At 38.1% G+C, this 21,573-nt stretch overlaps 1 protein-coding gene across 10 annotated transcripts in view; it reads left to right on the top strand.

Annotated features, from left to right (window-relative positions):
• Positions 1 to 21,573, top strand: part of DST (dystonin) — a 494,969-nt gene that overhangs the window by 213,624 nt on the left and 259,772 nt on the right. For all 10 annotated transcript variants that reach the window (XM_030315745.1, XM_032593190.1, XM_032593189.1 and 7 more), the window contains one exon: positions 15,991 to 16,052. In XM_030315745.1, coding sequence (XP_030171605.1) covers positions 15,991 to 16,052 — 62 coding nt within the window. The remainder of the gene's footprint in view (positions 1 to 15,990; positions 16,053 to 21,573) is intronic.

The raw sequence follows: 21,573 nt of genomic DNA, 5'->3' as shown, positions 1-21,573 counted from the left end.
AGCACATTCTATCCTTGTCCTGTTTTTGGATTCCTGGCAAAGGAGAGCAGAACAATTCCTATATTTTGTTCTGTGGCAATTAAACTTCAAACAAGGACGCCCTCTGAGCATCGTAATTTCTGAGTATATTCTCAGTTATTGATTCTCCTTGCAGAGACTTTCTACAGTGTCATCACTTTGTATCCCAGCCTGGGCAATCATCCTCTGAAAAGACATCACCAATTGAACCTCCGCCTCTTCTCCCAACCTCTTACGCACCTTTCTCCTTCCCATTCCCCTCCCTTTTCTCTTCCCCTCTCTCTCCTGCTCTCCCTTTCCTTCTGCAGCCAGCAGCCTAAGAGCAACCCAGCCATACCTGAAGTGTTTAGCTCCATCTTCAGATCTGAGTAGGGGTAGTCTGGCCCATGTCTTAGTTTTTTTTCTGTATCTTCTATAGAGTCTGCCAGAGTGTTGGATACATAAATGAATAAAAGAACTTGAAACACCTTTTTTTCTCATAGTTATTATTCATGTTTTCCTTGTGGAAGATTCAAACACTCAGTATAGAAATATGAAGAATGAAATAGGCAGTATATCACACTGATTTCCACTCCTTCCAGCTTCCACCCTCTTCTGATGACATTGCTCTTTCCAACTTGTTGGGCATCTTATACACACACACACACACACACACACACACACACACACACACATATATTTGTTCAGTATTTTGCTTTTTTTTCTTGGAATCTTTTTCATGTCACTATGTGCAAGGTTTCCATTATTAATATTCTGTAGGATGGGTAACATATAATGCATTCATCTAGCCTCCTATTGATTGACATTTAAATAGTGTCAAATATTTTGCTATAGTAAACATCCTGGTATGCTAATCATTTATAAGCACATATTGCTTTGAATTTCCAACAAGTGGACTTGTTGGTTCAGGAAGTTATATGCATTTTAATTTATAATGTATACTGACAAATTTTCATCAAAAAAGTTTTTGCCAGTACATACTTTCACCAATGTTGTTTGGGACTGCGAGTTTCTCTGCATTAGTTATTATTATAAATTTATGCTGTTATGAAATCATTTGATTCACATGCATTTCCTAATTAGAAGGGTGGTTGAGCATTTCCCCATGTCTTTTTTTTTTAAGTTTTTTAATTTTTTAAGTAATCTCTACACCCATCATGGGGCTTGACCTCATGACCCCAGAGATCACGAGTTGCATGCACCACCAACTGAGCCGGCCAGGCGCCCCTCTCTGTGTTTTTATTTGCCATTTGCATTCCTTCTTTTTCAAATTGTATGTTCAAATCATTTGTAATTGGAAAGGGGCTGTCTTTTTTATTAATGATTAATAGAAATTATTCATATATTTCGGATATTCTTGGTGTATACTACATATGTAGCATATATTTTCTCTCAGTTATGCTTTCTTTTAAGCATCATTTATAGTGTCACTGTTATATCAGTACTTTGTCAAATTTGTCTGCCTTTTTAAGAAAAAAATTAATGTTTATTTATTTTTGAAAGAGAGAGACCGAGCATGAGTGGGGGAGGAGCAGAGAGCAAGGAGACAGAATCTGAAGCAGGGTCCAGGCCCTGAGCTGTCAGCACAGAGCGACTTGGGGCTCAAACTCACAAACTGCAAGATCATGATCTGAGCTGCAGTCAGACGCTTAACTGACTGAGCTTCTCAGTTGCCCCTTGTCTGCCTCTATGTGTTCATTTTTTCCCAGGGGTTTTGTAACTTGTTTTGTAACACTTTTCCTACTCAACTATTTTTAAAACACAATTTTCTGTATTTTCTTCTAATGGTTTCATTTGTTTAAATAATTTTCTCATTCTCAGGATACCTGGCTGGCTCAGTTGGTAGAGCATGTGATTCTTGATTTTGGGATTCTAAGTTCAAGCCCTCATTACTTAAAAATAAGATCTTTTTTATAGTCGCCTGGGTGGCTCAGTTAGTTAAGCGTCTGACTTTGGCTCAGGTCCTGATCTCGGGGCTTGTGAGTTTGAGCCCCACATCGGGCTCTGTGCTGACAGCTCAGAGCCTGGAGCCTACTTAAGATTCTGCCTCTGGCTTTCTCTGCTCCTCCCCACCCCTTCTCTGCTCATGTGCACACACATACTCTCTCTCTCTCTCAAATGTTAAAAAAATCTTTTTAAAAATAAAATCATGAAACATTTTTTCTCATTTTCATTTCTAATATTGTATAATTTCTTCATATACTGCCAGATAGTATGTATAACTCTTTGAGATGCGTTGTCAGTGCTTATCTGAAATATCTCCTCTTTAAGCTATCTTCATTTTGTTGGCAGAAGGATTAAGGATTTTTGAAAATGTAAAGGACTTCTATATGAAGATTGTAATTTAGATATTCCAATAACCCTATTTTAAATGTGGTTTTTAGTCATACTTACTAAGGAGCTCAGAAGCAGTAGACTAATTATGCTCTCATCAAGGAGGGACTGCAACAGAAAATAATGTCAATTTCATTTAGCTTCAGATCTAAAAAATAATAGTTGTAAAAAACGAAAGCTGAGAAATCCATCAGCATTGGGAATTTAAATTTAAAGTAATATGAAAGTAATTAGAACAGAGGCAGAACAGTGCTTATTTATTGGGAGATCGGGTATAGGCTTGAAGTTTATGAGATTTTGCAGTAGTGACTAAGCTAAGAACTTACAGGGAATAATATTGGTATGCTTTCACCCATGGAGTCCTCCACTGTTTTGTAAAGTGTGTGTGTGTGTTTTTTTTAAAGATGAATAATTTCATGGCATGATTTTGGTGAAATTTTCCAAATGAGAATCTTGCTTTTTAACAGAACAGGGACGGGGGCAGGTGTTGTGGTTAAGGTCAGAAATGTTAAGTATCTTCCTGTAGGTCTGTAGTCCTAAGTCTGTGGTCACACAGAACAGTGGGGGAAAGTTGGATTAGTAGTAGCTCTATACTCATATAAACCATAATGATATTTCTTTGGGAATATTTGGTAAGATTTTTCAACTAAAATGGGAATAAGGACTCCCTTCCTCTTACCATTTCACCTACAACCTCCAGTCAACAGCTGATATTGGCTAGGGCCACTGTGAGGGTCACATCAAGTGGGCAAGGGAGTTGTTAGGAGAATGAGGGGCAGAGCCCCTGGGTGATGATTGGGTGCAGGCTGTCTGATCACAGGGCCATAGGTGGGACTGGGTAGAGGGAGGGGTGGTGATGTGCATCAGGTCTGATCCATTTTTACCTAGCTCCCTGGTCATCAACTGTACATTATCATCAGTTTCAGGAGCTGGTCTTCCCACTGATTCCAACTATTTATTCCAGCCAGTTTTCCTTCTATCATGAGAAATGTTAGAGCTTTTGCCTTGCTATTTTCACTGTATTATACTACAGAGCTATTTCTGGGCAGTGGTGGGGAAACTGACTAGACCCATCCCCTTATTCCTCCCTCCCCCAACTTTTTTCCACATGACTCAACACTTCATCCTTTCTTTCTTTTTTTAAAGATAGAGCGTTTTGCAAAGTATTGTCCAATCTTCTTTTGAAATTCACATCCGAACCTTATTAATAAACAGAAAACTCATCCTTCCCCTAAATTCTGATGTGACTTCTTGGTAAAGCATTGTGATTAGCCTTCCTGTACTCTTGAGAATGACTTACCTGCAGAAGGCGAATTCCATCTTTTGTGTATCTTCACCACTGAGGAATTGTCCAAGGCTCATTTTTTACTTTTTGTTGTTAACTTATTAAGAAGTTAGCATTTTGTTTTGCAGGTATGAAATTACAATATTGAATGTGCTTTTGCAAATTGCATCCTCTTCCTACCCCTTGCCTTAGTAACTGTATGATCCTGGGCAAGTTGTTGAACCTCTAAGCTTCTGTTTCTTCCTTTGTAAGTAGGCATAATCTCAAAGAATTGTTATGAGGATAATATGCAGTATATATATGTGTATTGTATGTATGTTGCTGAGAATAATACCTGGCAAATAGTAAGTGCTTCCACATTGCTACTATTAAAATCCTCTTTCAGTGAAATGGGTAGGCTCAGGTTATTCTATAGGGGAGACAGAGGCTCTAATAAAATAAAGACAATTCAAAAGGGAGAGAAAGGAAGTGAAGAATACTAAGTAGATACTTTAAACTTTTCTGTAGAAGTTGATATTTTTTCATTTATGATATATTGAGAATAAAGTTAAAGATCATATATGGATAATTTCAAAGCATATTGGCAACTGTTATATTTGTAGTTTCTTTTCCCGTGGCATGAGCAAATTTGCTAGCTCTCTTATTGCTGAAAATAACTAGTGATCTTTTTGTTATTGTTTGTTGTTTTTGAGTTATGGTTTGTACAGTTTCTATTCATGTAGATCTGTTTGTTTAATGTTTCAGACAACATCAGAGTCTTGAAGATTCTTGGTTTGTTGCCTCTTTGAACAGGGGTTCTCATTCTTTTCTCTCTTTTTAAAATTTTATTTCTTTATTTATTTTAGTAATTTCTGCAGCCAGTGTGGAGCTCGCATTCAGGACCAGCCAGGGACCCCAGGGGTTCTCACCTCTTGACATTTTTTCATTCATGCTCTGAAGTGAAGATCTCATAAATCTGAGGGGAGACCCCTTGTTTTTCTTGCATTATTAGATTAGGGGTTCTGTTGTTTGATAACATAGAAAAGAAGTGGGTTTTGGAATCAGATTTAAGATCCCACTTAGGCTGTGGAATCTTAGGCTGGTTTCTTAATCTCCCAAACCTTGTGTGTGTGTGTGTGTGTGTGTGTGTGTGTGTGTGTGTGTGTGTGTGTGTATTTTTTAGGTTTATTTATCGGGGTGTCTGAGTGGCTCAGTTGGTTGAGCGTCGGACTCTTGGTTTTGACTCATGTCATGATTTTGTGGTTTCATGGGTTCAAGCCCTGTGTTGGGCTCTGCACTGGCAGTGTGGAGCCTGCTTGGGATTCTCTCTCTGCCCCTCTCTCTGCCCCTCCCCCACTTTTGCTGTCTCTCAAAATAAATAAATAAACTTAAGTTCAATAATAAAGTTAGGTTAAGTTTAATAAACTTAGGTTTATTTATTTGTTTTGAGAGAGAGAGAGAGAGAGAGAGCGAGCGAGCACAAGTGGAGGAGGGGCAGAGAGAGAGGGAGAGAGAGAGAATCCTAAGCAGGCTCCGCACTGTCAGTGAAGAGCCCAATACGGGACTTGAACTCACACTGTGAGATCATGACCTGAGACAAAGCTGGACACCCAACCAACTGAGCTACCCAGGCGCCCCAGTTTTTGTCTTTAAAATGAAGAGGTACTGTCCAGCTCAAAGAATTGTGATTGAAGTGAAAATATTTGTGAAGTGTACACAAATTCTTGCTGTTGGAATCCCCCCTGAAGGATATGTATCTAGCATATAAAGTTGAGCTTTCTAAATCACCTTCATAGCATGGATTTCAGGGATGAGTTAAACAAGTTAGGCTGGGTGTTGTCTTTTATTCCAGGGGAATTCTGGCTGGGGTGTTAGAGAATGTGATGAGCTAGTTCAGCAGTGAAATGTAACATCCTATTGGTTTGCCTTATTGAAAAAAACTTAGGAAATCAAAACTCTGTTTTTAAATTAAGGGACTTCATGTGAACAGCTTAAAATTAAAAGGAAAAATAGATAATTAAGCTTTTTAAAAAATAATAGTTGTATATATTCTGTACAAAATAGTGCAGGAGGCTGGCTTTGCTCATGTTTGTTTAAAAGGGGGAGTTGACTAGTTTTCAGCTTGCAAGTGGGAGTGTCTAGTCAGTGTTTTTCTTTCTACATAGAAAGTTAACAGGACTCTGACACATCAGAGTTTGTACGAAAAGCTTAGGGAACTGTTGGACACATTTCTCGCAGAATGATGGGGCAGCTCATGAAAAATGATCAAGACTGGAACGCCAAGCTGGTGGGGCTGATGTGCTGTATGGGTTAGTAGTCTCACCTGTAATACCACTTTCATGTTTGCAGAACTGAGAAAGGAAAGTTGCATTCCCTATGTTGGTTCGTGTGGCGGGAGTTTAGCAGACTGTGGGGCACCCTTCAGAAATCTGGCCAGGCTCACATAACCACTTCCGAGGCTCCCTGGAGAGATTTTTCACCATATTGTTGTCATAGGATATGTGTTTAAATACTATTAATATTTACTTTACATGTGATACTAAGTGGATTTAATTTTGATTGGATTTTACTGAAAACCAGGCAGTGTAGTTTGTAATAATAATCAGTGCTCTTTTTGCACGTTTATTTGTGTTTCTCCAAATTCTCTTTGTGTTCTGTGTCATTATATGTTTTCAGCCAGGTTGTACTTTTTTAATGTGCTTGTAGATGTATATTTTTACTTAGTACTTACTCTATAAATGAAATAGTTTTCCAGTAGAGGAATATTATAAAAACTCATTCAGAAAAATAACTGGATAGTCTGTAAAACCAGTAAAATCAGTTAAAATCTCAGGAATGGTTTTCCTTTTTTGTTGTCATAGTAACATTGCCCTAAATATAAATCTCAAAGTTAGACATCCCTTACTGAAGTGAAATAAAGAAGCATTATGAGACTTGTAATTGGAAAATTAGATGGTGTAATCTGGAATACTCCCTTTTGAAATAACTCCCTTTTGAAATAATGCCTATGGAAAGTGGCAAATCACATTCTCCCCAGACTTAAATTATTCTCTGATTGTAAGTTGCTTTCCTGAGGAAAGTTGAGGCCCTTAAAGTTGACATTACCTCTTTCCTCATTATTGTAGCACTGTGGGAGGCTTCTAGCATTTAAAAGAACTTGATATACTTGAATGCGAGTCATCTAGGTTTATTAGGGTTTGAAAGAAAAGATTTAGGTTTGTTACTGGTAGAAAACGGTATCAGAACCTACAAATTGTGTGTGTTACTTAGCTTAAACCTTCTCCCCTTATGCATGTACTTTAGTTGTGAGTCATAATCCCCAGGTATTACCTCAGCATTACTTGCCAGATATTTAGCTCCCATCTTACATTTTCAGCGGTGTTTTTGAGTTCCTAGCAAAAACCACCACAGCCAAACCTGAGCAGTCAAAATAGCCTTTTTAGAGTTATGTATTATTTAAGTGAATCTCTTGTCTGTACTGGGAGGTAAATTGTTTGATTAAATCACCATTCTTGATAGATCATGTAGATAAGAAATTAATCAACATACGATTAGTTTTTAGAACATGTTCTACTTTTTCACATTCCTTAAAATATAGGACCATTTTTTATTAATTTAGAAAATAAGGAATATATTTTATTAACCATTATGTGCCAAGAGGAGAAGAGTTTATAAAATGTGTATAATATGTTAAATTTAATGATAGAGAGTAAATTTGTTAGAGTTTGTGTTATAACATGGCGATTCAATAAATTAATAAAATTTTGGAGTTACAGAAATGCCTTAATCCCATATTCTGTAACGTGATATGGAAGCTGTCTATTCTTCAGTGATGAAGATTTTTAATTAATAATTCATGTTAATGTTTTTCTTGATGATTTAACATTAGGGTCCTAGATTATTAATTGGATAGGAATAATGCGGATATCGCCAAGAAGTGATTTTTCTTTTTCCCATACTCTGTTTTCTTTTTGCTGGAGGCTTGGAAAAGCACTGCCGAAAAGGTGATACGAGTGCTAGACTTTGGTGCAGGGGTTCTGTTGTTTTCATTCACTTGTCCAAAGTTCACTGGCATAGCAGGGCTAGATTCCTCAGCACCCAGTCTATGACTGAGTTGTGTTCAGCACTTCCATTTGAAAGTTGACAGTATGTTGGGATAGTGGAAGCAACTCTGAAGGGAATCATAACACGTGGGTTTTAACACATAGCTGGCTTCTGTCTTGCTAATCTACTTGTCCTCCTTCAAGCTCCGTTTGATTGCCCTGGGCAGGGTTGGTCTTTCTCTCAGCTGTGCTTGCTTACATGGTGAGTGCCACATCATTTGCTCAGTTAGTATGTTTATCACATTGCCTTCATGCCAGGTGCCTTATCTAGATGATGTCCTCCAGAGAGCAAGGGCCAGTGCTCTGTCAGCATGGTGGTCCAAGTACCACTATGACACTGGGCTCATCATATGGCCCGATAGATGTTGGAATGAATGAGTAAATGAAAGATATATAGAATCTACATTTTAATCGTAAGTAGGACTAATAGGTTGCTCCTTTTTCTTTGGTCTTGCCTTATGTACTAGTAATTTAGGTTCATTCTGAACTCTTTAGTAATGGCAAGGTTGAAAGACATTTAAAACACCATTATGCTTCATTTGCTTATTGTATGCAAGGATTTATGTGTGTAAATAATTACATATTATTATCTTGAACTCGATTGTGCTTTTTGAAACATAATTCCCATTATGGGCATATTTATTTGTTAAGTGCATGAAAACATTTTGGCATCTACTGTGGGGTAGGCAAAGGTGAGTGAGGTATAGATGATACCCCAAAAGGGCCAACGGAAGAATTAATACATATTTTGTGAATGATTATGTTGGTTAACAATTATTGATAGCATTGGTCATAAGGAGAGTCATACCTAGAGATTTTACATTGAGAATTAGTGTTTTCATTTTCTCTGAATAAATATCCAGAAGTGGAATAGCTAGATCATGGGGTAGTTCTATTTTTAATTTTTTTTGAGGTATCTCCATACTGTTTTCCATAATGGCTGTACCAATTTATATTCCCACCAGCAGAGCATGAGAGTTCCCTTTTCTCCACATTCCCTCCCACACTTGTTATTTCTTGTCTTTCTGATAACAGCCATTTTAAATAGGTGTGCAGTGATATCTTATTGTGGTTTTGATTTGCATTTCTCAGACAATTTGTGATGTTGAATGTCTTTTCATTTGCTTTTGGTTATCTGTGAATTCTACCAAACATTCAAAGATTTAATAGCTATTCTCAAATTATTTCTAAAAATTGAAGGGGAGGGAACATTTCCCAAACTCATTTTGTAAGGCCAGCATTACATGGATACCAAAACGGAGATTAGGATACCACAAAAAAGAAAATTACAGGCCAATATCACTGATGAACTTAGATGCAAAATTGCTCAACAAAATATTAACAAACCGAATTCAACAATACATTAAAAAGATCATACATCATAATCAAGTGGGATTTATTCTGAGGATGCAAAGATGGTTCAACATTTGCAAATCAGTCTAAATGAGGGGTGTAAGGATGGCTCGGTTGAGTGTATGACTCTTGATTTCAGCTCAGGTCATGATCCCAGGGTCACGAGATCGAGCCCTGTGTTGGGCTCCATGCTGAGTGTAAAGACTGCTTAAGATTCTCCCTCTCCCTTTCCCTCCACCTATCCCCCAACTCTCTCTCTCTCCAAAAAAAAAATCAAAATGGTACACCACATTAATAAAATGAAGGATAAAAATTATATTATCTCAATATTTGAGAAAAAGCATTTGACAGTTTTCAGCATCCATTATGATAAAAAGTAAAGTGGGTATAAAGGGAACATACCACAATATAATAAAGGCCACATATGCCAAACCCACAGCTAACATACTCAACAGTGAAAGCTGTATGGTCTTGGACTTTTGTTTGTTGGGACTATTTTTGGTTACTGATTCAGTCATCTTACTGATAATTTTTCTATTCAGATTTTCTATTTCTTTATGATTCGTTCTTGGAAAATTGTATGTTTTTTGGGAATTTATCCATTGTAGGTTTAATTTGTTGGTATATAATTTGTTCATATTAATCTCTTAATGATTCTTTGTATTTTCTTTGGTATCAGTTACAACTTCTCTTTCATTTCTAATTTTATTTATTTGAACTCTCTTTTTTTCTGGGTAAGTCTAGGTAAAGTTTGTCACTTTTATCTTTTTAAAGAGCCAGCTCTTAATTTCATTGATCTTTTTTTGTGTTTTTGTTTTTTTTTTTTTCAGTCTCTATTTTATGTATAGATGATCCCTGACATATTATGGTTCAATTTAGAATTTTTCAACTTTACTATAGTGTGAAAGTGATATGCATTCAGTAGGAACCATACTTTGAATTTTGGTCTTTTTCTTTAAAAAAAAAAAAATCTTTTTTTTAATGTTTATCTTTGAGAGAGAGAGAGAGAATATGAATGGGAGAGGAGCAGAGAGAGAGGGAGACACAGAATCTGAGGCAGGCTCCAGGCTCTGAGCTGTCAGCACAGAGTCCAAAGCGGGGCTTGAACGCATGAACCGCAGGATCATGACCAGAGCTGAAGTCAGACCCTCAACTGACTGAGTCACTCTCTCAGTTTGGTCTTTTTCTGAGGTTGTGATAGGTGGTACAATACTCTCTCATGATGCTGGACAGTGTCAGCTGCAGCTCTCAATCAGGCATGTGATCACAAAGGTAAACAACTGATATACTTAAAACCATTATTTTCTTGTTTCAGTACAGTATTCAATAAATTACATGATGAATTGGCACTTACTATAAAATAGGCTTTGTGTTAGTTGATTTTGCCCAACAGTAGGCTAAGAAGTGTTCTGAGCATGTTTAAGGTAGGCTAAGCTAAGCTAAGCTTGGTGTTACATAGGTTTTGGCATAATATATACATAATCAACCTATGATATTTTCAATTTCTGATGGGGTTATCAGGATATAACCCCATTATAAGTTGAGGAAGTATTTTCCACTCTGATCTTTATTATTTTCTGCCTTCTAACTTCGGGCTTTGTTTGCTTTTAGTTTTTGGTTCCTTTTGGTGTAAAGTTAGATTATTTGAACTTTTCATTGTTTCTTGAGACAGGCCTATATTTCTGTGAACTTCCCTCTTAGAACTGCTTTTGCTGTGGGGCGCCTGGGTGGCTCTGTTGGTTGAGTGTCTGACTTTGGCTCAGGTCATGATCTCGTGGTCTGTGAGTTCGAGCACCATGTCAGGCTCTGTGCTCACAGGCCTGGAGCCTGCTTCAGATTCTGTGTCTCCCTCTCTCTCTGTGCCTCCCCTGCTCATGCTCTTTCTCTGTCTCAAAAATAAAAAAATAAAAAAAAAACATTAAAAAAAACTGCTTTTGCTGTATCCCACACATTTTAGAATGTTGTATTTCCATTTTCTTTTGTCTCAAGGTATTTTTTGATTACCCCTTTGATTTATTTTTTAATTGACCTATTGGTTGGTAGCATGTTGTTTAAGCTCCATGTACTTATGGTTTTTCCACTTTTGTTCTTGTAATTAATTGCTAGTTTCATACCATTGTGGTCAAAGAAGATGCTTGACATGATTTTAATCTTAAGTTTATTGAGACTTGTTTTTTGGTCTAATATTTGATCTATCCTGGAGAATGTTCCATGTGTACTTCAGAAGAATGTGTATTCTGCTGCTTTTGGATAGAATATTCTGTATATATGTATTACATCTATCTGGTCTGCTGTATCAATTAAGGCCAGTGTTTCCTTATTGATTTTCTGTCTGGATGCTCCATCCATTGATATTAGTGGGGTGTTAAAGTCCCATACTACTACTGTATTGCTTTCAATTTCTCCCTTTAGGTCTTGTTAATATTTGCTTTATATATTTAGATGCTTCTATGTTGGGTGCATAAATATTTTAAGTTTTACATCCTTTTGTCGGATGGACCCTTTATCATTATGTAATGTCCTTCTTTGTCTCTTATACAGTCTTTGTTTTAAAGTCTAGTTTATCTGATGTAAGTATAGCCATAGCAGCTTTTTTTGTTTCTATTTGGATAGAGTATGTTTTCCATACCTTCACTTTCAGTTTGTGTGTGTCCTTAGATCTGAAGTGAGTCTCTTGTATGCAATGTATAGATAAGTCTTATTTCTTAAATCCATTCAGCCACTCTGTGTCTTTTGATTGGAGAATTTAGCCCACTTACATTTAAATCTATAATTGATAGGTATATACTTCCTGTCATTTTGTTCATTGTTTTCTGGCTATTTTCTTAGTTCCCCTGTATTCCTTTCATCTTTTGCTTTCTTACCTTGTAATTAGATGACTTTTGTTTAGTGTTATGTTTAGTTTCCTTTGTCATTATCTTTTGTGTATCCACTCTAGGTTTTTGCTTTGTGGTTACCATGAGGTTCAGCTATTTCATTCTTATGTATAACAGTCTTATCAATTTTATGTTGATAGTAAAATTTGAGGACATTCTCAAAATTGTACCTTTTTACTTTCCCCCCACCCTCATGTTTTGTGTTCTTGATGCCATATTTTACATATTTTGTCCCTTAACTTGCTATTGTAGTTATTGTTAATTTTACCACTTTTATCTTTTAACCTTCATACTAGATATATGAGTGGTAAATCCACTACCTTTATTATATATTTGCTTTCTCAGTGCAATTTTTACTTTCATATGTTTTCTTCTTGCTATTTAGTGCCTTTTCAGCTTGAAGAAGTTTCTTGGAAGGACAGTTCAGTGGTGATGAATACCTTTAGCCTTTGACTCTCTAGAAAACTCTTTGTCTCTTTGAATTCTGAACGATAAACTTGCTGGGTAGAGTATTCTTGGTTGGAAGTTTTTTTCCTTTTTTCCTTTCTTTTGAATATATCATGCCACTCCCTTCTGGCCCACAATGTTTCTGCTGAAAAATCAGCTTATAGTCTTATGGGATTTCCCTTGTATGTAGCAAGTTGTCTTTATCTTGCTGCTTTTAAGATTCTATCTTTTTCTTTAACTTTTGACATTTTAATTATAATGTCTCTTGGAGTGGGTTTCTTTGGATTCATCTTGTTTGGGATTTTCTGTACTTCCTTGACCTGGATGTCTCCTTCCTTCCTTAGGTTAGGGAAATTTTCAGCCATTATTTCTTCAAAAAAGTCTTTTGCCCTTTTCTCTCTTTCTCTCTCTCTCTCCTCCTTCTGGGATTCCTATAATGTAAATGTTTCTGCTTGATGTTGTTTTATAGGTCCCTTAAGCTGTCTCCCCTTTAAAAATTATTTTTTTTTCTTTTTTGCTTTTGTGTTTGGGTGAGTTCCACTGCCCTGTTTTCCAGGTCACTGATCTCTTCTTCTGCTTCGTCTAATTTGCTTTTGAACCCCTCTGATGTGTTTTTTAGTTCAGTTGTTCTATTCATCAGCTCTATAACTTCTATTTGGTATATTCTTATATATATATGTTTTTATCTTTGTTGAAGTTCATCTGTTCTTCTCTCAAGTTCTGTATCTTAATGACCATTACTCACACTTTTATCAGGTAAGTTACTTATCTCCATTTCATTAAGTTTTTTTTCCTGGGGTCTTATCTTGTTCTTTTGCTTGGGAGATATTCCTCAGTTACCTCATTTTGCTTGTCTCTCTGTGTTCATTTCTGTGTATAAGGCAAATCACCTACCTCTCCCAGTCTTGAAGGAGTGGTTTTGTATAGGCAATGAACTTTATCATTCAACCTTGCCCTACCTCTTGGTTGTCTCTCAAACCTTTGTGATTATTCAAGCAGCCTACTTTATTCTTGACAGGTCTCAGTTGTTGAGATTGTGCGAATTCCTCTCAGTGTTTCAAAGGGAGTAATCTCAGCCAGCATTTATTTTCCAGCTCATTGGAAACCAGACCCTGAGGCAGGTCTGGCATACCTTTTAAAGTATGCAAATATATACAGTCCTGTGGGACCACAGTCATAACTTCTGCTGGGCTTGCAGACCACATGATTTAGAGATGTCCTTTTGGCAACAGTTGCAAAACTCAGGGCTCCAGATAAGTGTATAAGCTCCTGTCTGGGAGGTACCTGTGAGCTGTAGCAAGGCAGAGGGAGAGTGCAGAGATGCGTCTTCCAGACTATATTGTCTGAGAACTCCTCTGTGGTTTACAGCCGTATGGTAAACCTGAAGCCTGCCCCTCTGGCTAATGCTCCAAGAACAGTAAATAGGCATTTTTCACAGGAAGACTGGGGGCGTGTTTCAGTCTAATATTTGTGCTTTGCCCTGGGGGTGGTAGCTTGCCAGAAACTATCTCTTCTGTTGTTTTAGTTTCATGGAGCCCAGCAATGCAGTCCACACTGGCCACCAGAGACAAGTGCTTAAGGGGTCACTCCTGTGTGCACTGTGTGTGTCCACTGGCTTTGGCTGAGTCAAAGGGGAGCCTAGGGCTGGGGCTAGCCCACAACCTTCAGCAGTGCTTTGGGGGAGCCTGGGGTGGTATAAGTCTGCCTGCCGGCTGAAGTGGAGCTGGGCCACAGGGCACTTGGCTGCCTCAGTTGGAAGAGCGACTCTTGATCTCAGAGTTGTGGTTTTGAGCCTCATGTTGGATGTAGAGATTACTAAAAAAAAAAAAAAAAAACAAAAAAAAACAACTTAAGTAGCTGAAGTGGGGCTGTAGTGGGGGGAGGATGGTGAGGGGGGTACAGAGAAGTTGTGTGGGGGTTGGGCAAGCCCAGTAGGATGAGCAAGATGAGGGAGCCCAAAAATGGTGCCTGCCAATACTGGTGCTAGCAAACTGGTGTGAGAGTAAAAAAATGACACTTAGTACCTCCATATCCAGAGAAATTTTCAGTATGCCCCTGCACCTCCAGCGGAAGCTTTAAGATGAGCTAATGAATCTTCTCATGTGGTCTAGGTGCATTTTTAAATTGCTGCTTTTGTGCTGAGTGACTGGGTGAGTGAGTCCTTTAAGGGTAGACTTTCTCTGTTCCTCACAGCCTTTTGGGTCTCTTGGATATAAGCCCTGTTATTTTTTAAAGCCATATGTTTTGGGGGCACATTTCTCTGGTGCACGTTCCAAAGGTTGTGATGTCTGATGTGGGACACAGGTATTTTGCCAGTCAGAGAGATGCTCCATATTTGTGAGATCTCTGCTGGTTGTGGGTCATTGCACCAGCGAAACCGTGTCTCTGCCTCTCCTACCTGTCTCAGTGTGGTTCTTTTGTCCTTTGTTGTAGAGGAGATGTTCAGCTAGTTTTCAGGTCCCTTTCAGAGGGAATTCATCCACATGTGGCTGTAGATTTGGTGTGTCAGTAAGAGAAGGTGAATTTAGGATGTTGCTACACAGCTATCTGAATCCAATCCCCTTAACAATGTCCATAAATACTTTTAATAAATAGAACAAATTTTTCAAAGGTACTTCTGTTCCATTAAAATAGTTTAAGGACACTCAGGGATGAAGAATGAGGAGGAAGAGAGTGAGACATAGCCTACCCCTAGGGAAAGAATAGAGAGCTTCAAACTGTGGCAGAGAAGGAGAGAAGACCACCAAGGAAGAAGAAAGTACTATCCCAGATGCATAAAGGAGGAAGAATGGAAACGAGTATGTAGGGAATTGCTGCCTAGAACCAGGAAGGAAGAAGGTAGTGTAGTTTTGAATGTCAGTTCTGGGTGTTGGAAGATTATGGTTCTCTTTTGAAATAATTATTGAAGAACCACAATATTCGAGTGCTCTTTCTCTTTAAATCACAAGAAGCCATCCCTCACCCTTCTGTGTACCATGTCTGTGTTAACTAGGGTGTATCATACTGAGGATCTAGTTGGGGTATTCTTTTTTACCAAACAATTCAAAACTGGGAGTCTAGGAGAAAAGCAGTATGGTTAGTCATTAAACCAGAGTTTATTTCAGCCAACGGACCTGAATGTAATTATCACAGTTTTAAATATTTTGTTGAATATGCATAGTTTAACCTCTCTTAAATCTTGTTTTCCTCTTTTGTGAGATGGCAATGACACTACCTACTCTTCCCTCTTTTAGTTGGAAGACCAGATGGGATGTAATATGTGGTCAAGTGCTTTGTGAAGTTCAATGCAAGGGCTCACCTGAAGGTAGTAAGGTTTTTGTTACACAACTTCCTGGTTGTGGTAGTTGTGATGGAGTATATGCAACAGAATGCGCAGAGGGGTTTGTTTAATGGAGTAGCACTGGCAAGTACAACACTGGGCAGAGACCAATCTGACAGATGGATCTCTAACCTTCTTACAGATAGCTGTAAGTTGGCAAAATTTAACAGGAAAATTCAAGTGTACTAACCGGTATTTTTTGAATACCTTTCATAATCACAGTTGAAGTCATAGTTTTTACCAACCTCATTTTATATCTTTTTTTCCCCCTTCCAGATGAACGGGACAAAGTTCAAAAGAAAACGTTTACAAAATGGATAAATCAGCATCTCATGAAGGTCAGTTTATTATTTTCACATCTTGGAATTGTTTTGCTTACTTTAATTTATTGTGCAGTAATGTATAACTCTGAAGCATTGCTTTTCTTTTTTTTAAAATAAATTTTTAAAGTTTATTTTTCTTTGAGAGAGAGAGTGACACAGTGCAAGTGGGGGAGGGGCAGAGAGAGAAGGAGACACAGAATCTGAAGCAGGCTCCAGCCTCTGAGCTGTCAGCACAGAGCCCCATGCAGGGCTCAAACTCACAAACTGTGAGATCATGACCTGAGGCGAACTTAGATGCTTAACTGACTGAGCCACCCAGGCACCCCTAGCTTTTCTTTTTTTTAATTTTTTAAAATGTTTATTTATTTTTGAGAGGGAGAGAGAGACAGACAGACAGAGTGCGGGCGGGGGAGAAGCAGAGATAGAGGGAGACACAGAATCCGAAGCAGACTCCAGCCTCTGAGCTATAAGCACAGAGGTTCGAACTCACGAATACAAGATCATGACCTGAGCCAAAGTTGGAGGCTTAACCACCTGAGCCACACAGGTGCCCCTGAAGCATAGCATTTCAGTACCAACTTGAAAGTTTAAATTCCAGAGCATTTCACATGCATTTTAGGCATCTGTGATTATCTGGTGTGTGGCCTGTAGGTAATGATGAAGGTGAGAAAATAAGTACCCAGTGATTATAGTGCATTCTGCGATGTTAGGAAAACCTATTATTATCGGACTTAAAAAAAATCTCAGCAGTTTAAGAAGTATGTAAATATTTATGTGTTAGGGCATGGAAAAACTGTAATTCTCCAGTAAGATTTTTTCTCTCTCAAGATTCAGACCAGGTTCTGGCCTCAGATTTATGTGGATGGCAGACAGTTACTTATATGAGAATAAAGATGGATTGTAGAGACTGAAGTCTAGACTTATTTTTCTTCTTGTACTTAGTATGACATTGATATTGGCTTAATGTCTATGTTTCTCTGTGTAGTAAATAGTTGTGGTTCTCAAATTAATATTTATTTGTGTGCTATGGGACACTTTGAGGATCTGATATAGGCTCTCTAGAAAAGTACACATGCACACAAAATTTGCATACAGTTTCATGGAGTTATTGGATCCCACCCTATAAATCTCAGCTAAAGCACCTGTGTAACTTCACAATGAACTATAAGTCACTTTTTTCCCCTCTTACAGACAGTCCTAAATTTGGGAACAGGTAATGTTTTAAGTGTGAGACTTAGAAAGAGTTCTCTCACAAAAAAAAAAAACAAAAACAAAAAAAAACCCACATTATTTTGAATGTGGTTACATGCTTAAAGCTACTCTACTAATCGTATTTAAAGCATCATGTAGCAAAGTAGTACCAATAATGTACTAGCATCTAATAGCCTTCTATAAAAGTGATTCTTATTTCAAGGGACATATCAAAATTACCTGAGGGATGTTGTAGTCCCCTCTGTCTCACTAGCCATTGACAAAATTCTTTCCCCAAATTCTGATATGTCCTTCAGGGAGGCCATGTCACCCACTCTCCAATTGAGAATTTCTATAAAAAAAAAAAAAAAAGAATAAGTTCTGTTGTTGATGGGAGCTGAATCCTTTGATGTGTTGGTAAGAGATAAGAGGTTGAGACATTCTGCTTTATGATGGTTTTGTTAGGAAATATATTGTGAATACTAACAAAAGATACCAGCCGTGTACCTACCCTCTTTCAAGCTTTTGTCTAATCACACACAAAGTGTGAGTGGGACTCTTCCACAGGCTGGGGCATAGGTGGGCTGATTATGAGGTTAAGGGTATGGAACTTTGGAGCTGAAGACTGACAAGATTTCCCCATTTCTGAGGTGAATCCAAGGGAAGCAAAGTTTTTGATGAAGAGGTTCCCTTTTGGTGGCTGATGCCCTAGCAACCTTTGTAGCTGTGGCTCTGTAGGGGTGGGCATGTCAGTGGGCACAGAGGGTTGTCCTACATCTTCTGGAGCATAGCTGCTATACTTCCAGGTTGGTAATCACGTTACAACTGCTGGCAGTGGATGCCAAAGAGAAGTAGAAGTAGAAACACAGGCCCTATAGGAACCATAGCACGGGCCCTGGATAGGTATTTATTGAGAGTCTACTGTGTGCCAGGTGTGTTGGATCGGGCCATTCATTTTATAAGTAGTTCATAAATTGAATGGTTGAGTAAAAGGAGACTTCCATTGCTAAAAATGTCAAAATACCATTTGAGCTGCTAGAGGACAAAGGCTATATTATTTACTCCTAGGACCCATCGCAGTGTTTGGCAAGAGTATTCTCACTGTGTGTAATATATGTTGTATACATTAAATCATTTAATTCTTCTAGCAGCTGCCCAAGGTGGTTTGATTTAGTGGTTATACACACATAGCCTTCAGAATCAGACAGCAAAGGTTCAAAGCCTGATTTACCTGGAATATGTGACCTGGTTTTGTTTTGTTTTGTTTTTTTAAATAAAATGACAGATCTCAAGATTTAAAGTTTACTTTTGCTGCAACACAGTAAGAATGGGGAAAATATGTTATTTTTATGTGCAATAGCTATTAGATAGATGCCAATCCAACTGATGAGGGTTTCAGTCAGATTAGTTTATTTGTTTTTGTTTTTTGGAGTATGTTATAGGGTCAGAATTTAAAATTAACTCTTATTAAATGAGAATTTATTTTAGGGAGTGGGGGAAAGTCAGACTACATAGTCTTGGCTAACTACCACTGTCAGTTACTTACATTCTTGTTCTGATTTGGTCTAGTATCAGCTCAAAGTAGTCTTCCCTTATAATCTTAAGAATTGTGCACTGAGATTTCTGGCACAAAACTCAAATATGTGAGAACATAGTTTTTAATCTTTAATTCTTTTATGTCTGAAGTTATAGCTTTAACCTCAAGTGAAGAAAAATAATCCAATATCCTAAAACTTTTAGAGGCACCAGGCTGTTAAGGTTTGTTTTGTTGTTAGATAACCAGAGAAAGGGCAGCCTTCATGAGAACTTTTCCATGTTTCATTCAAGCAGTGGTTGAGGAATGTTGCACTATGTTGTCAGCCTCTTTTGTCTCACTAAAAAAAAAGAAAAAAGAAAAAAGATGCTGGATGCTTTTGCTCTAGGTAGCCATTTGGTTGTAATCCAATTAGTGGGAAATATAAAATAAGTATATGAATTTTAAGTAAAAATTTTCATATTTGAAAGTAGTATTTTTTCTGTATTGATTTTTTTTATATTCTTCACTTGAAATATTGAACATCTTCAAGGGAGAAACAGAGAAAGGAGAGTAGCAGGTCCCATATATTTTTTGCCTTACCATATTCCTTTTCAGTGAATGAGAAGTATGTTATTTATAGAGTTTGCAATAAAATGGGATCATGGGAAAGGAGGACCACGACAAAGCGGTCAATAAAGTAAAAATGGGTAAGGAGAGAAAAAACTGGGAATGAAATCATTTAGATAATTGAATAATTCTACATGCCTTCTTTATGTTTTGTCACTTTTAACTGTAGTCACAAGCAGTCCTTAAACCATGGGGAAGGGAGGAAAATTACAGGAAAGGGGGAATTATAGGAAAAAAAGAGAGAAGGAGAGGCGAGGGAGGTGGTTAAAGGGGGAAGAGAGGGCAGGAATGGCTGTCTTGTGCACTAGGAGTGCTCTCTCACAGCCCCAGAGTTGTGCCTCGGGATGGCTCTGTGGGGCCCAGGGTCTGGAGACCCTGCCCTTGGCTCAGCTGCCTGGGAGTGCTAATTCCAGCTAGGAATTATTCTCCATCTTCTGAAATAATTCTTACAAAGCTTACCTTTTCTAAGTTATTGTTTTATTTATTTTAATTTATTTTATTTTACCCTGTTCTCTCCACCACAGTTTTGCCTCCAGGGAGAACTGTCCTTGGGAGTTCTGCTTGTTTGGGCAGTGAGGTGATTGAGAGGTTTAGTCCCAGAAGAGACTTTCCTTTACTGAGTTTTTCTTCTCAGGTGATAACTTACATATTCTGGTAACTTAGAGCAAATTGTCTTTGAAAGAAGAATGTCTCCTTCAAAGTTGCTAGTCTGTGACATGTAAGCCAAAGATGGGAGGCAAGAGAGGTTAGACAGACAGGGGGTTGTGTCCAGGCTTTGCAGTTTATTATTTGTGTGACCTTAACCTTCTTAGGTTCTCATCTGTAAAATGGTGGCAGTGATGGATTAGTGTGAGGAGTTAAAGGACATAATCCATTTAAGCATAAAGCATGGTAACTGGCACATTGTATAAGTTGCCTCTGGAACCCTTCTGCCTCCCTCATCCAAGTCCCTTTCCTTGCCTCAAGTACTTTCCCTTTTAGTTTATTCATTTTAGAAAAAGCTGGGGTTTAGGTTCAGAACCTGTTGAGGAGATAGATGGACCTATTGCCTTCTTGCCTTAGAGTCCTGCTGGGACACTGAAGAATTACTTATTTGAGGTAATCCTGTTAGCTGTACCTTCCTCTCCTCCCTATACCCTGCACCCCAGTCATTTATGGGTTGATCTTGGGGCTCACAGGTCTTTTTTATTCCTCTCTTTCCTCTTCTCCCACACACTCTCCTCACAGAAAGGGAATCAGTGAAGACCCACCATACTTCTGAAAGGTTGGCCATTTTTATTCCTCAGTTGTGATTTCACTTAGATTCACAACTGGAGGGCATATTCCACATCCTCCAATTTTCTTCCTTCATTTACAGAAGGGAAAGCTTGCCACACCAACTTTTACTGGGGAGAGCTGCACCAAAGTCCTGGGATGAGAATACAAATTAGAATGAGGGGCTGTGTCCGGTGTTTGTTTTCCGTGTGCAGTGTGAGATGTTGCAGATCTGCCAGCAGGTCCCCCTTGGCTATGAGGTTGTGTTTACTTTTTTCTACCTATGGTTTTAATTACTTGTAATTACTCCCTGTGATTTAGGAAGTTATGGTTTATGCAGCTGCAAAATAGCATATGCCCAGTGCTTAGGGGATGATTCTGGCATGGTCAGTTTTTAAAAGTTTATATGACTGAGAAAGGTAAACACTGTAAAGTTTATAAATGATTGATTGAGTTACTATTATATCCATGTGTATAAACATTTTTTTCCTTAAAATATTTGGTTAGGATTTTTTTTTTGGAGAAAAAAAACCATATTAAAAATATAGCCTTGATTTATATTCATCATAGCTAAAATTACATTTTAAAGTAAATAGATTGCTTAATTAAAACTTCCATTTGCTGTGAACAAGATGACTCTGGCATTTTTCTAAATATATTTAAATTTTAGTGTTCTGGTATTTCAGTTGTAGGACTAAGCCTGTCCTCAAACTGATTGTTCTGGCAAGAGTGTTTTCCTTTTGAGTCATTATTTTTCAGAATACTTTTATTAAGGGGTGCGTGGGTACCTCAGTCGGTTGAGTGTCCGACTTCAGCTCAGGTCATGATCTCATACTCCGTGAGTTCGAGCCCCACGTCAGGCTCTGTGCTGACAGCTCAGAGCCTGGAGCCTGCTTCAGATTCTTTGTCTCCCCCTCTCTCTGCCCCACCCCTGCTCATGCTCTGTCT

This window comes from Lynx canadensis, chromosome B2 (genome assembly GCF_007474595.2).
Source record: "Lynx canadensis isolate LIC74 chromosome B2, mLynCan4.pri.v2, whole genome shotgun sequence".
NCBI classification, from domain to species: Eukaryota; Metazoa; Chordata; class Mammalia; order Carnivora; family Felidae; genus Lynx; species Lynx canadensis.
This window is presented reverse-complemented; position numbering and strand designations above follow the sequence as displayed.